Source organism: Epinephelus lanceolatus, chromosome 9, assembly GCF_041903045.1.
Source record: "Epinephelus lanceolatus isolate andai-2023 chromosome 9, ASM4190304v1, whole genome shotgun sequence".
Taxonomy (NCBI): domain Eukaryota; kingdom Metazoa; phylum Chordata; class Actinopteri; order Perciformes; family Serranidae; genus Epinephelus; species Epinephelus lanceolatus.
Genome location: NC_135742.1, coordinates 40,198,435 through 40,211,631, shown reverse-complemented (window position 1 = coordinate 40,211,631; position 13,197 = coordinate 40,198,435). Strand labels below are relative to the sequence as shown.

General features: G+C 42.3%; 2 protein-coding genes across 2 annotated transcripts in view; both read right to left on the bottom strand.

Annotated features, from left to right (window-relative positions):
* The window catches only part of npdc1b (neural proliferation, differentiation and control, 1b), a 43,212-nt gene extending 40,466 nt beyond the window's left edge, over nucleotides 1–2,746 (bottom strand). The window contains exon 1 of the mRNA XM_033619129.2: nucleotides 2,317–2,746. Coding sequence (XP_033475020.1) covers nucleotides 2,317–2,386 — 70 coding nt within the window. The 5' untranslated portion in view covers nucleotides 2,387–2,746. The remainder of the gene's footprint in view (nucleotides 1–2,316) is intronic.
* A 4,080-nt stretch (nucleotides 2,747–6,826) lies between these two features.
* Nucleotides 6,827–13,197, bottom strand: part of niban2b (niban apoptosis regulator 2b) — a 50,694-nt gene continuing 44,323 nt past the window's right edge. The window contains exons 11-14 of the mRNA XM_033619673.2: nucleotides 10,224–10,337; nucleotides 9,690–9,797; nucleotides 9,134–9,245; nucleotides 6,827–8,679 (exon numbers count right to left, since the gene is read on the bottom strand). Coding sequence (XP_033475564.2) covers nucleotides 7,781–8,679; nucleotides 9,134–9,245; nucleotides 9,690–9,797; nucleotides 10,224–10,337 — 1,233 coding nt within the window. The 3' untranslated portion in view covers nucleotides 6,827–7,780. The remainder of the gene's footprint in view (nucleotides 8,680–9,133; nucleotides 9,246–9,689; nucleotides 9,798–10,223; nucleotides 10,338–13,197) is intronic.

The window sequence follows — 13,197 nt, the reverse complement described above, 5'->3', positions numbered from 1 at the left end:
AGGACAACCAGACCAGAGCAAACACCTCTGCTATGATAACTGAAGCTGTCACACCACAGCATACCCACTGATACGCCCTGAAAACATCTTGTTCCATCCATTTCTCTGAAAATGAATCATCTATTTCCCACCTCACAGCCTAATGTGATTTCTGCTGTAGCATCTCCCAGCCCGATGCAACAGCACGCGTCACTGGGTGGCACCAAGCTATGATTAATCATGACTGCACTGACACACAGGCACTACAACTTTGAAATACGATTTAAAACTAATTTTTTAAAATTACTGGTAAATCTATATCATAAAACACTCAAGTATGTCCTACCAACAGACTTTAACATTCTGTATTTTAATCTATCTTTTATCATCATAGTAAATGTTCTATAAGGACGTTTCCATGGTGTTTTTGGCTGTAATATATACAAAAGGGATCACAATAACTGCAGCATCACTGTAGTCCCTTTTCAACAAGGTAAACACTATTTGCTAGAAGTTTCAAGACAGTAAATAAAGGTTTGCTGTGGGTCTGAATGTAAATATACAGCTCAGTTGCCAGAAGAAAATGTTGGCATAGTACGTTTCTATAAACCACAAATATGTAACATTGTACTGTATGTGTCACATGTATCATATCAACATTTCTAAAGTGACGTAGTATATGAGCTTTTCCTCACTAGAACCAACTGGTTTTAGTGTCTAAACCTACCCACACATTGACCCCAGTGTTGTTGAAATGTTTCCAAATATCCAAAACATGTACAACTATAACATAACCGAAGTCTGTAGCAGCATAGAGTGCCAACATTTTTGCTGGCGACTGGATTGAAATATAATGCAACTCATCCTCACAGTCAGACCTTAATCTTCTTTAAATAATGTCCTATAATGTACTCTTCAATATTAGGAATACTTGGCTACAAAACTAATCATTACTTTTATATAAATTCATCTAGAGCTGAAATAATTAATTGATTAGTCATTAAGTAAAAACATTATAAAACAGAACAAGCAACTTAAAGGCATGGGCTACAGGAATGTGTATTCTGAAACAACACTTACTCTCATATCAGGATATAATTACATCAATAACATCCTCAGCCCTAGGCCAACTCCAGTCACAGTACAGCAATCTACGAGAGACTATCGCCTAGGGACCTGGGGGGCAAGGGCTCTTTCCCTATTTACGGCCCCCTTGGTCAGACCACACCCATCTTCGAACTCTGCCTTCATTTTGACTCAACTACAGCTGTGAAGTTTCGTGACTGCATCTTGCACAGTTGTGACACTATCACAATGACAAACTCTGTTCACAGACAGACAGACAGAGACACAGATGTATTTAACACCTGCCAAAATACTCAAAACGCCATCCATTGCTAAGACTGCTGTCACCAGGACCACATTTTGCCATGATGACACACAGACAGACTCACAAAATGAAAACAATATCAGCCGTCACAACATTGTTGCAGCTGTTAAAAATACAAAAAGGCATCTCTTCCTATTAGTGAACAGCAGCCCAGTTCAGTGTGTATGAAAACAGACGTACACCACTCTTCACACAGCTCAAAAATAAACTCACTTTCAACATCAATTCATCCCTGTTATTTACACTAAATGTACATGCGACAAGTTTAACACCCTCCATCCTTTGTTAAAAAAAATCAAATAAATCTGTTAGTGCTGCAACTAATTATTATTTTACAATCAATAAACCTGCTGAGTCTTTTCTCAGTTAAATCAAATCAAACTGCTTAACTGTTTGGCCTATAGGCTACAAATATAGCACATATTTTGCTTTCTGCCTAAATATTATACATTCATAAAGCTCTTAAAAAAGGAGCTACAACCTCCATGAACATTTTTAGATTCCTAAGGCAAAAACTGTGGCTGAGAGTGGCCCGATTAACCAACTGATGAAGCAAGCTAATCAGCCATGATAAGGTCATCATTAAATAACCATACCATACACAGACTAACCCCATTGAAATATACTGTATAACCACTGGAGATCATCAATACCACTAAATATCAATAGGTTATATTAGTGCCACTGAAGGCTCCTTGGTGAATACAGAAATACAGTCTGTACCACAGATCATGAATGAGCTCCCCTACCTAAGGCCACCATCAGCTGTTAATGGAGGACCACGTAAACACCAAGTTCCGACAGCAACATCACATGATACCGTGCATATAAGAAAGGGTTAAAAGGTGATGTGCGTCAGGCCCATCGCAGCTTCACAACACCAGCCTGTGTATGAATGTATGAATGTATGAATGAATGGCTGACAGCAGGTAGCAGCAGCTCCTTACCTGTCAGGCAGGTGCTCAGCGCCAACAGGGCCGCAAACACCGCAGCCTGGCCGAGCAGCGGGACCCGCATCCTGGGCACAGCTCCGACGGCTGACAGGGGACACGGAGACCTACCGACTGAGGAGCAGGAGGAGGAAGAGGAGGCGGCGGCGGCGGCGGCGGCGGAGGAGAGTCGGTGTTGATCATTCCCCCATCACTCCCTGGTGCTGAGGGAGGAGAGGACTCAGGAAAACGAAAAAAAGGACGACAACATAGAAAAACCAAAAGAATTTAGGACACTAAGCAGGTGGCCGTGTTCACCCGGACTATCAAGTGTGTTTGCCGCAGGGTGTCTGCTCTCCACCGCGGGTTGCCAACATGGATGCACACCGCTGACTGGCCGAGTGATTGTGGTTTCTTCTGTTGAGCTGTGGCAAGAGGCACGTAGGTGTGACGTCAGCACGCTGCACCCCCTCCGTGCTGCCCTCAGTTGCTGCTAAAGATGACACCACTGCGTAGTTAAACTATTAAAATGTAACCTGACTAATTCCGTCTTAGGCACAAAAGACCAGACCCTAAATGTTCCTTTCATAAAGCATATTGTATAATGTAGTTTTGCAGTGGGTTTCAGTTCAGAGGAAATATGCACCAGTCACAGGGCACTGACAATCACACTAGGCTATATTTTAAAGGTATCATATTATGTATCAGGTCCATACTTGTATTTTGGTTTCCTACTACAACATGTGTAGCCTACATGCTTTAATGCTGAGAAAAAAACACATTACATTTCTCACACTGTCTGCCTGAATATAGCTGTATCACCCTGTCTAAAACAGCCATTTTCTCTTTACAGGGGGTTTCACTGAAATTACTTCCTGTCAGCTGGCCCATTTAGAATATTACTGTTTTGAACGATCTGCATATTATACTTGTGACATCACAAATCCCCTAGGGACTACCACTCAAAGGGAACTCATTCAGCAGCTTCTCTGGCAGCAGCACAATATATCTCCCTCTCCTCTCTTGCCATGGCACACTGGAGTCGGTGTCGTCAAGTGATTTTGTCATAAACCTTTGATAATGTAAACCTATGTGACGCTTGTGGTCGACAAAAAACTACATATATGTGTATGTGCAGTAGTTATTGTATCGTAACAGCCTGTCACAGGTTACAGCGTGATGATTAGAGGAGAAATGCATAGCAGAGCATAAAGTTCCAGGTGGGAAAATAAACAACTAATTTTTTGCTAAAAGAGAAGAACATCACTTGTTGATTTATATAGATCCCAATGTACATTTTTTGAATGTGGGAGCTGTTTAAATGTGTAATTTGTGGTAGATTTGGTTTTGTTGTACTATTAATATTGTTCACAGAATCTGAATCCTGACCGTGAGTTATTGTTGTCATGTTTGTGTAGTTGTTACTAAATATTTAAAGTGAAACTGTAAAACTATATCACTTGTTGCAAGTCTATGTTTTCATAACAAAAATAATCATAGTTCTTATGATAATAAAATATTATTTTTTACTACTTTTTCATATTGTCAAGAATACTCTGAAATACTGTGATTTTATTTTAGGGCCATATGTTGAATGAGGGCGGCATGAGGTCCTGGCGTCCTCTAGTGGGACCTGTGATCACAGCCCAGCACCGTGCAGCTTAGCAGGTCTGCCATTGGCACCCTGTTCTCTTCACAGATAAGAGCAGATTCATTCTGGGCACATGTGACAGGCATCAAAGGGTCTGGAGACAGCGTGGTAAATGTTATACTGCCTGTAACATCATCCAGCATGATCGCTTCGGCGGTGGGTCAGTGATGGTCTGGGGAGGCATATCCATGGAGGGTCACACAGACCTCCATGTCAGAGCAAGCGATACTCTGACTGCTGTTAGGTACTGGGATGAAATCCTCAGAGCGACTGTCAGTCCTTATGCTGGTGCAGTGGGCCCTGGGTTCCTCCTGGTGCAGGACAATGCCCGGCCTCATGTGGTCAGAGTATGTAGGCAGTTCCTGGATGACAAAGACATTGATGCCATTGATTGGCCCGCTCATTACCCTGACCTAAATCCAATTAAGCATGTATGGGACGTTATGTATTGGTGCATCCGACGCCGCCAAGTAGGCTACCACCACAGACCATCCAGGAGCTCACTGATGCCCTGATCCAGGTCTGGGAGGAGATCCCCCAGGACACCATCCGCCGACTCATCAGGAGCATGCCCAGACATTGCTGGGACACAGGGGCCATACACACTAGGCTACTGAGTCACATTATGAGTTGATAAAATTCATGCAAGTTGGATCAGCCCGTGATTTCAGTTTTTTACTTTGATGTTTGGTGTGATTTTGAATCCAGCCCTCAGTGAATTAATGATTTTGGTTTCCACTGACTTTTGTTGCGTCATTTTGTTCTCAACAAATTACACAGTGTACATCAGTAAAGATTTTCAACTTGAATAATTTGCTCATCAAGATTTGATGTGTGATTAAAGTGTTCACTAAATTTATTTGTTCCCTAAATTTATTTGAGCAGTGTATTATATTAGTCTAATGACCTCAGGGGCAATTTCTTTCTTCATGAGTGCTTTTTGCTTCGTTTTTTTCATAGTATAAGTAGGCCATACTTTAGCACACCATCTTAATGGGTAAAGGTAAAACCTCTCATGGATAATGTTTTGGTGCCCTCTGGTGGCACATGACTAGACTGCATCATGTGAGTACTTAAGAACTAATACACAGAGAACAGGCACGGTTTCTTGATACATTCTTTACAATCCCACGTTTATCCGCCTGAGTGTGGATGGTATAGGTCCTCTAAACCTGGTCTATTTGCATGATTGAAGCATAAGTGTCCAAGTATGTTTTAGGGGCCTTCAACATTAACACTTGAGACCAGGCTTTCAAGGAGTGTAGAATTATGGGGTTGTTTCCATTAATACTCACCGGCTACTTTATTAGGTATACAGTACTGGGTTGGGCACCCTTTTGTCTTCAGACCTGTCTTAATGCTTTGTGGTTAGATTAAACAAGGTGCTGGAAACATTCCTCAGAGATTTTGGTCCATATTGACATGACAGCATTGCGCAGTTGCTGCAGATTTGTCGGCTGCACATCCATGATGCAAGTGTCCCATTCCACCACATCTCAATGGTGCTCTATTAGATTGAGATTTTGATGACTGTGGAGGCCACTGGAGTACAATGAACTCATTGTCATGTTCCAAGAAACCAGTTTGAGATGATTTGAGTTGTGTGACATGGCGCGTTATCCTGCTGGAAGTAGCCATCAGAAGATGGGTACAGCGTGGTCATAAAGGTATGAACACAGGCAATAAAAACAATAGGCTGTGGTGGTTAAACGATACTCAGTTGGTACTAAGGGGCCCAAAGTGTGCCAAGAAAATATCCCCCACACCATTACACCACCACCACCAGCAGCCTGAACCATTGATACAAGGCAGGATGGATCCATGCTTTCATGTTGTTTACACCAAATTCTGACTCTACCATCTGAATGTCGCAGCAGAAATCTAACTTATCAGACCAGGCAATGTTTTTCCAATCTTCTGTTGTCCAGTTCTGGTGAACCCATGCAAATTGCAGCCTCTGTTTCCAGTTGTTAGCTGACAGGAGTGGCACCTGGTGTGGTCTTCTGCTGCTGTAGCCATCTCCTTCAAGGTTTGATGTGTTGTTGGTTCAGAGATGGTCTTCTGCATACCTTGGCTGTTAACGAGTGGTTATTTGAGTTACTTTTGCCTTTCTTTCATCTTGACCCAGTCTGGCCATTCTCCTCTGACCTCTGGCATCAACAAGGAATTTTTGCCCAGAGAACTGCCACTCACAGGGTATGTCTCTTTTTCGGACCAGCCTCTGTAAACCCTAGAGATGGTCATGCGTAAAAAAACACAGCAGATCAGCCCATCTGGCACCAACAACCATGCCATGTTAAAAGTCACATAAATCACCTTTCTTCCCCATTCTGGTGCTTCGTTTGTACTATAGCAGGTTGTCTTGACCGTGTCTACATGCCTTAATGCATAGAGTTGCTGCTACAGCTGATAAGCTATTTGAATTGACAAGCAGTTGAACAGGTGTACCTGTGAGTACATGTCTTTTTTAACCTTTGTTGGGCTGTTAAGGAGCGCTGGGAGACAGGAATGCTTGCAAGAAAGATGTTCAATCTGTAGCCATGAAGGCATTTCTTCCTGGTTATTGTCAGGAGGGCAGCCATGCTAGAAAGAAAAAAATATTTAAATGGACAACTAGATAAATTTTATCAGACCAAATGCTTCCTAGAAATTCTTGGTATTTCACCAGGCCAGGTCCAGCTTCTTGAAGCACAATTAGGGGACACTTACTGGAAGTGATTTGACCACCTCAAAGTTAACTAGGTGATTACAGCCCATAGGTGTGTATGTGAGAGTGATTGTGGGCAGGATAGGCTTTGTAAAAGCAAAGAACTGTAACAGAAAAGAACGCCTACTACCCCTCTAAAAGTTAAAACAAAGACCATGTCGACAACCTGATAATATTTAATTGATAATCATTTATTATCAATGACAGTCATTCGGATCACACAAGAGTAAAAGAAACCTAAAAGTATATAGGACAAGAAAGAGAAGAGGGTGCAGAATAATAAATAAAATAGGGGGTGGAGAGATCAGCTAAGGCACTTAGGAAATGATATAAAATGTTGTAAAATGACAGTTTGGTTGTTCCCCCGTCCATAGAAGTATTTATACACAATATACACAAGTTTACTTTGTTACGGGACAAACTTATAAAATAGTGTTATTCCCACCAACAAAAAAGAAATTGTCAAGTCTTAAGATGTCAGAGTGTTCATCAAAGCAATATATGAATTGTAATGCATGTTTGAGATGGGGAAAAAAACCCAACTAGGGCTTTTGCACATTGTGTAAAGTATTTTCTGTTAACCAATATGTGAGTTTCAAATAATTGTATTTACAACAAACTTTATAAAAAACACAATCTAATTGTTGAAGGTTATTGGAGGCATCACAGTAGTTTACCAAGATACACTTAAGAGCTAAATCAATTCACAAGTATTTCACCAAAGACACCTCAACTGGGGTGTTCTTGCAACTTGTTACATGTTTACAACACACCATTACGGACTCGAGGTCATCCACTGTGCTCACATTTATACCAGGTGAAAATAATCTAAAGTGTAGAACTGATGAGGATTGAAAGCTCCGAGTTTGCTGAGGATTTTCTGCCAGACACAGAAAAACAATATTTAACAAAATGGTGACAGCACCTGAGCCCTGCTCAGTAAAACTAATCGGTTGCACAGTGATGACTGTGCCTGAAACTGGTGTGGAACTGAAAACTGTTGTGAAACTGAAACAGGTGTCACAGAAACAGAATGAAGTGTCTTTCAATCTTTGTCAGATAAACAAAACAAAAACAAAGTAGGGCAGAATTCAATTCAGGTCTAATAAATGAAAATTGTTTCATCACTGGTCTTTGGTCTCAGAGTCACTGGTTTTGGTCTCTGCTTCAGGCGCTGCAGCAACACTTGACTCTGTCACCTCCAGGTGCTCCTCTGAGGGCTCCTCCAAGGGCTGTGGGGCCACTGTGCTAGGGGCCACATCCTCCTCCTCGTCCTCTGCCTCCGCCCCTTCACTACTGGGAGACTGGAAGCCACTGTCATCATGTGGAGGCGCAGGGAAGTCAGGTGTCGACTCTGGGAGGCTCTCTGGAGCCGTTTCTGTAGCTCCAGATGCAATTTCCTCAGGTGGTGGTGGTGGCAATGCCTGCTCTGACTCCTCCTGGTTGGAGGGTGGTTCTTCCTCCACCAAAGGCTGGCTGTCCCCTATCTGACCCTTCTCCTCTACAGCTGAAGCACTTTCTGCGGCAGATTCAACCTTCAATGGGACTTCTTCTTTCTCCTGTTCATCTGGTTTGACTTCCTCTTCCTTCACGACAGAACTGTCTGACGAGTCTGGAGGGTTCTCTGAAGCTTTGGGACTTTCAGATCCAATCTGGTCAGCAGAAATTTTACCATCAGAGTTCTCCTCCTCATTTCCATCCTTCTCCTCCTCCTCTGGGATGTCGTTGACGCCGGGCACCTCCATGCATGACTCGCTGGGCAGGACTGGGGAGCCTTCAACCTGGATCATGGACACCACCTGCTTCATTCTTCTCCTCTTTTGGGAGTCCCCACCGTCACCCTCACCGTCGCCCTCAATGTCCTCCCCTGCTCCGTCCGCCTCCTCCTGGGCTCCTCCGTACTCCCCGGCCCAGTCGATAGAGGGTTTTTCTCCCAGTAGGTGCAGGCTGGGGTCGCTGTTGCTGAGGACAATGCTGTCCCTGTACAGGTTGTGTCTCCTCTGGACCGCTGCCTCCTTTACAGCTACAAAAAGAAGAGGTTCAAATGTGCTTAAATATGATAAATGGTAAGTGCAATGGCAGATCCTTATCTAGATGGGTGATCATATTGTCTTCAGGAGTCCTGAAAGTTCCAGACAAGAACTTGTAACTGTATTTGTTAGGAAACCTACTGACTAGGTCTGGAGATCAAGTGGACAAAACAAAAATGCTTTTGGTTCCTTGAACAGCAGAGAAATGATCAATTTCACCTTATTTTTTTTTAACTGCAAATTGAGTTTGCTTCAAGTATTTTCTTTAATCTTTGCTGTCTGAGATGAGAGTTGAGAGTTAAACATACAAAAAGGATTGTTTTCAGATTGGCTTCAAGTTAGACTTTCCATCCAGTGTTAACTAAAGAGCTCGGTAAAGCAGCACCATGATCCACTGTATAATGAATGTAGAAACAGACAGGTAGAGTAACACTGTAGGGGACTGACCCATCATGATGTCTTTCATGACCGAATGCAGCACCACTTCTTCAAAGATGTTCTCCACCAGAATGAAACGGGAGAAGTCTTCAAAGATCAGCTCCTGGAAGCGCGGCAGCTCCTGGTGATCATAACAACAGTCAAAACCTATCGACATCTCAATTCAGTGTTTTTTTTGTTTTGTTTTGTTTTTTCCCCCTGGAAATCTCTCTAAGTAACCTAATTTCAGGATGTGACTTACTCTGGGAGCCAGTCATCTTTTTGAGTATTGGTTTTATACCACAAGTGTTATCTAATACAGATCAAGATAGTGGAATCCAGATGGTCATCCTGCCATCTGTTGGGCACACAGTATTACTACATGTCATGTCTTCATCTAGAACTAGATGGTACATTGACAGTGCACAACTACACACAATACACACACACATGCTGAGTATAACATCATTACCAATACATTTTGGATATTTTCCCCTTGACATCCAAAGAATTGAAACACATGACTGAATTAATATATTTCCTTTTTTTTCCCAGGATTTTGGTGACACCATGCCATGAGACTCACCGAGGCACAGGAGGGGCCGAGCTGCTTCAGCATGTAGGGGATGAAGATCTGAAGGAGAGCCTCACGGAAGAAACGCTTCCTCACTGTGCTGCTGTCATAGTCAAATTTCTGATGGGGGGAAAACAAACAAACAAAAAAAAAAACAGCACAGAGAATAAGTATTACTACAACAGTTTCAGCGGAGTGCTCGAATGAAACACATATCTGGTACAGAATATGTACTTTTTAATGAGTAAAAGCATCATTTGAGTAAAATGTGTCTATATCCGTACTGGTGATGAAGGAAAATCTTCAACCCTCTAGTGATGAAAAATGATCCAAAGCTCAATCCTGAGATAGTTCTATTAATAGTTATCTAATAAATAATAAACATAGCAACTTTTAATCAATCCATATCAATTTGGGGTTTGAAATAGCAACTTGTGCAAAAAAAATTCACATGCCTATGATATACCATTTCACAGGGATTTGTGAAAACGTTTCTGAAGAAATGGATCTACCAGCCTTCTGTGTGTGTGTGTGTGTGTGTTTTACCTTAATGACTCTGTCCTGGCAGCGCTGGATAGTCTTGCAGAGCTCCTCTGTACCCTGAGACTCCAGACTCTGGTGAAGGATCTGCTCAAATGTATACACTGCATGATCCATTTGCTGTGGACACACACACAAATAAAAAGTGTTATCATATTTGGCATTGATGAGTAGTAGGAAAAAATTTAAAAAAGCGCAATGATATGTTTTTGGTGTAAATAATTCATTCTGAAAACGTTGTAACATATGTAACTGGTGACTAACTGGTACCTGTTAACTGTGACTGCAGAAATGTCTGGTGAAATGTCCATGCATTCAAAGGTTAAATACACTGCTCAAACAAATTAAGGGAACACTTAATTGTCACAGTATAACACCGAGCCAATTAAATGTCAGGGATATCAATCTGTCCATTCAGTAAGCACAAGTGATTGTGAATCAGTTTCACCTGCTTTGGTGCAAATGAAAGTGACAACAGGTGCAATAGAGAGGCAAAAACAAGACAACCCCCAAAAAGGGAATGGTTTTACATGTGGTGGCCACAGACAGTTACTCTTTCCTTATCCTTCCTGACTGATTGTTCTCTAATTTTGTGTTCTGCTTGTGTCCTTGTCAATACTGGTAACATGAGGCGGTAACTGCTGTCCAATCAGGTTGCACAGGTAGTCCAGCTCCTCCAGGATGGCACATGCATACGTGCGGTCGCAAGAAGATTTGCTGTGTCTTCCTGCAGTGTCTCAAGAGCCCAACAAACTGACCTCCAGCAGGCTACTGGTGTGCATGTTTCTGACCAAACTGTCCTAAACAGACTTCATGAGGGTGGCATGAGGGCGGCATGAGGGTCCAATGTCCTCTAGTGGGACCTGTGCTCACAGCCCAGCACTGTGCAGCTTGACTCACCAGAGAACACCAGAATTGGCAGTTCTGCCAATGGCGCCCTGTCCTCTTCACAGATGAGAGCAGGTTCACACTGAGCACATGACACGTGTGAAAGAGTCTGAAGACACCGTGGTGAACATTATGCTGCCTGTAACATCATTCAGCATGACCGATTTTATGGTGGGTCAGTGATGGTCATATCATTGGAGGGTCACACAGACCTCCATGTCATAGCCAGCAGTACCCTGACTGCTGTTAGGTACTGGGATAGAATCCTCAGAGTGACTGTCAGAACTTACGCTGGTGCAGTGGGCCCTGGGTTCCTCCTGGAGCAGGACAATGCCCAGCCTCGTGGCCAGAGTGTGTAGGGAGAGATCCCCCAGGACACCGACTGCCGACTCATCAGGAGCATGCCGAGACATTGTTGGGGGTGCATACAGGCATGCAGGGGCCACACATACTACTGAGTCACATTATGAGCTGCTGTGACAAAATCATGCAGGTTGGATCAACCTGTGATTTCAATTCTTTATTTTGATATTTGCTGCGATTTTGAATCCAGCCCTCAGTGGGTTGATGATTTTGACAAATTATATAATTTACATCAGTAAATACTTTCAGCTTGAAAAATTTGTTCATGAAGATCTGATGTGTGACTTAAGTGTTCCCTAAATGTTTCTGAGCAGTGTATAATAATGCACAGCCTGCAGCCCTGCTGCCTTTGTCCCATGATGTGCCTGTGCACAAATATCCCCCTGTGGATTTTTTTCTTTCCTGTTTTCCTCAATTACTCAACAAACCATTAGAGGGCGCTCACCTTCCTACAATTCTACTTCACCTGCAGCTGTCAGCACAAGCTGAACCTTGTCCAACCCTTCCACAGACTCTAAGCAAAAAGAAGCCACAGTCCTGTGTTTCTATAAAGTAAACTGACTTGGAAGTACATAGAATTACATCATACTACTGGAATTTCTTCTTCTGTTCTAAGATACATCATCTTAAATACTATAAAATCACACAAAACACACTGCAAAGAACACACTGCCTAAAAGAAGTTTAAACATCATTATACCACACAGTGAGTGAGCATGTCTATGACAGCATCAGAACAGCAGACTGGAAAAACAAATGAATTCAAATAGCTCCCCGAAGCTTTGGCTGGATTATCAAGTGTTTGATAAATCAATTTACTAAAAGATTCTTTGAAGCTACTCAAAAACTGACCTTATTATCTCTTCAGATTTTAATCCAGTTTAATCCACAGACACCTGCTGCTGCCTTTATTAGCCCATTTTTCACTAAAATGATCGATTTATGCAGGTTTTTTAAAAGTAAAAAAAATGGTGTGTCATGTTTAATGACATGGATGCGCCAACAGGAGAAAGTCGTATTTAAAGATAAGATAAAATAAAATAATCCTTTGTTAGTCCCACAGCGAGGGGATTTTGCATCTTTAGAGCAGCACAGGGGATACTGCAAAACAATTCGCATAAGGAAACTGGAGTTACCGCCTTGCTGTGATACGCCACCATGAGCCAGTCAAGTTGTAGTTATGGTTTCCATCCATTTCTGTCAGGAGTCATATATAGCCATGACAGTTAAAAGCACCCCAAATGTTACTGCAAAGAAGCTACAAGTTCTAAAGAATGGATGCCTCAGTCACATCTTCAACCAGACAACACAGAAGAACTTTACATCAAGCACAGTTTCAAGGTAGACACCCTTATGGTGTTGAATAATGGTCAGTAAAGTGTTCTTGCAGAACATATTGATGTCACGGTGCAGCTGACCTTTGACCTTTTGGATATAAATTGTCATCACTTCAGCATTTAAACCTATGAGGCATTTGTGTAAAATTTGATCATAATTAACACAAGAACTCTTGAGTTATGGCCAAAAATATGTTTTGTGAGGTCACAGAGACCTTCACCTTCAACCACCAAAATCTAATCAATTCATCACATAGTCCAAGCGCACATTTGTGCCAAATCTAAAGAAATTCCCTAAAGGCATTCTTGAGATATCACGTTCACAAGAATGGGACATACGTACAGACTACTCAAAATCCATTGCTACTGCTGGCGTGGAGGCATAAAAACAC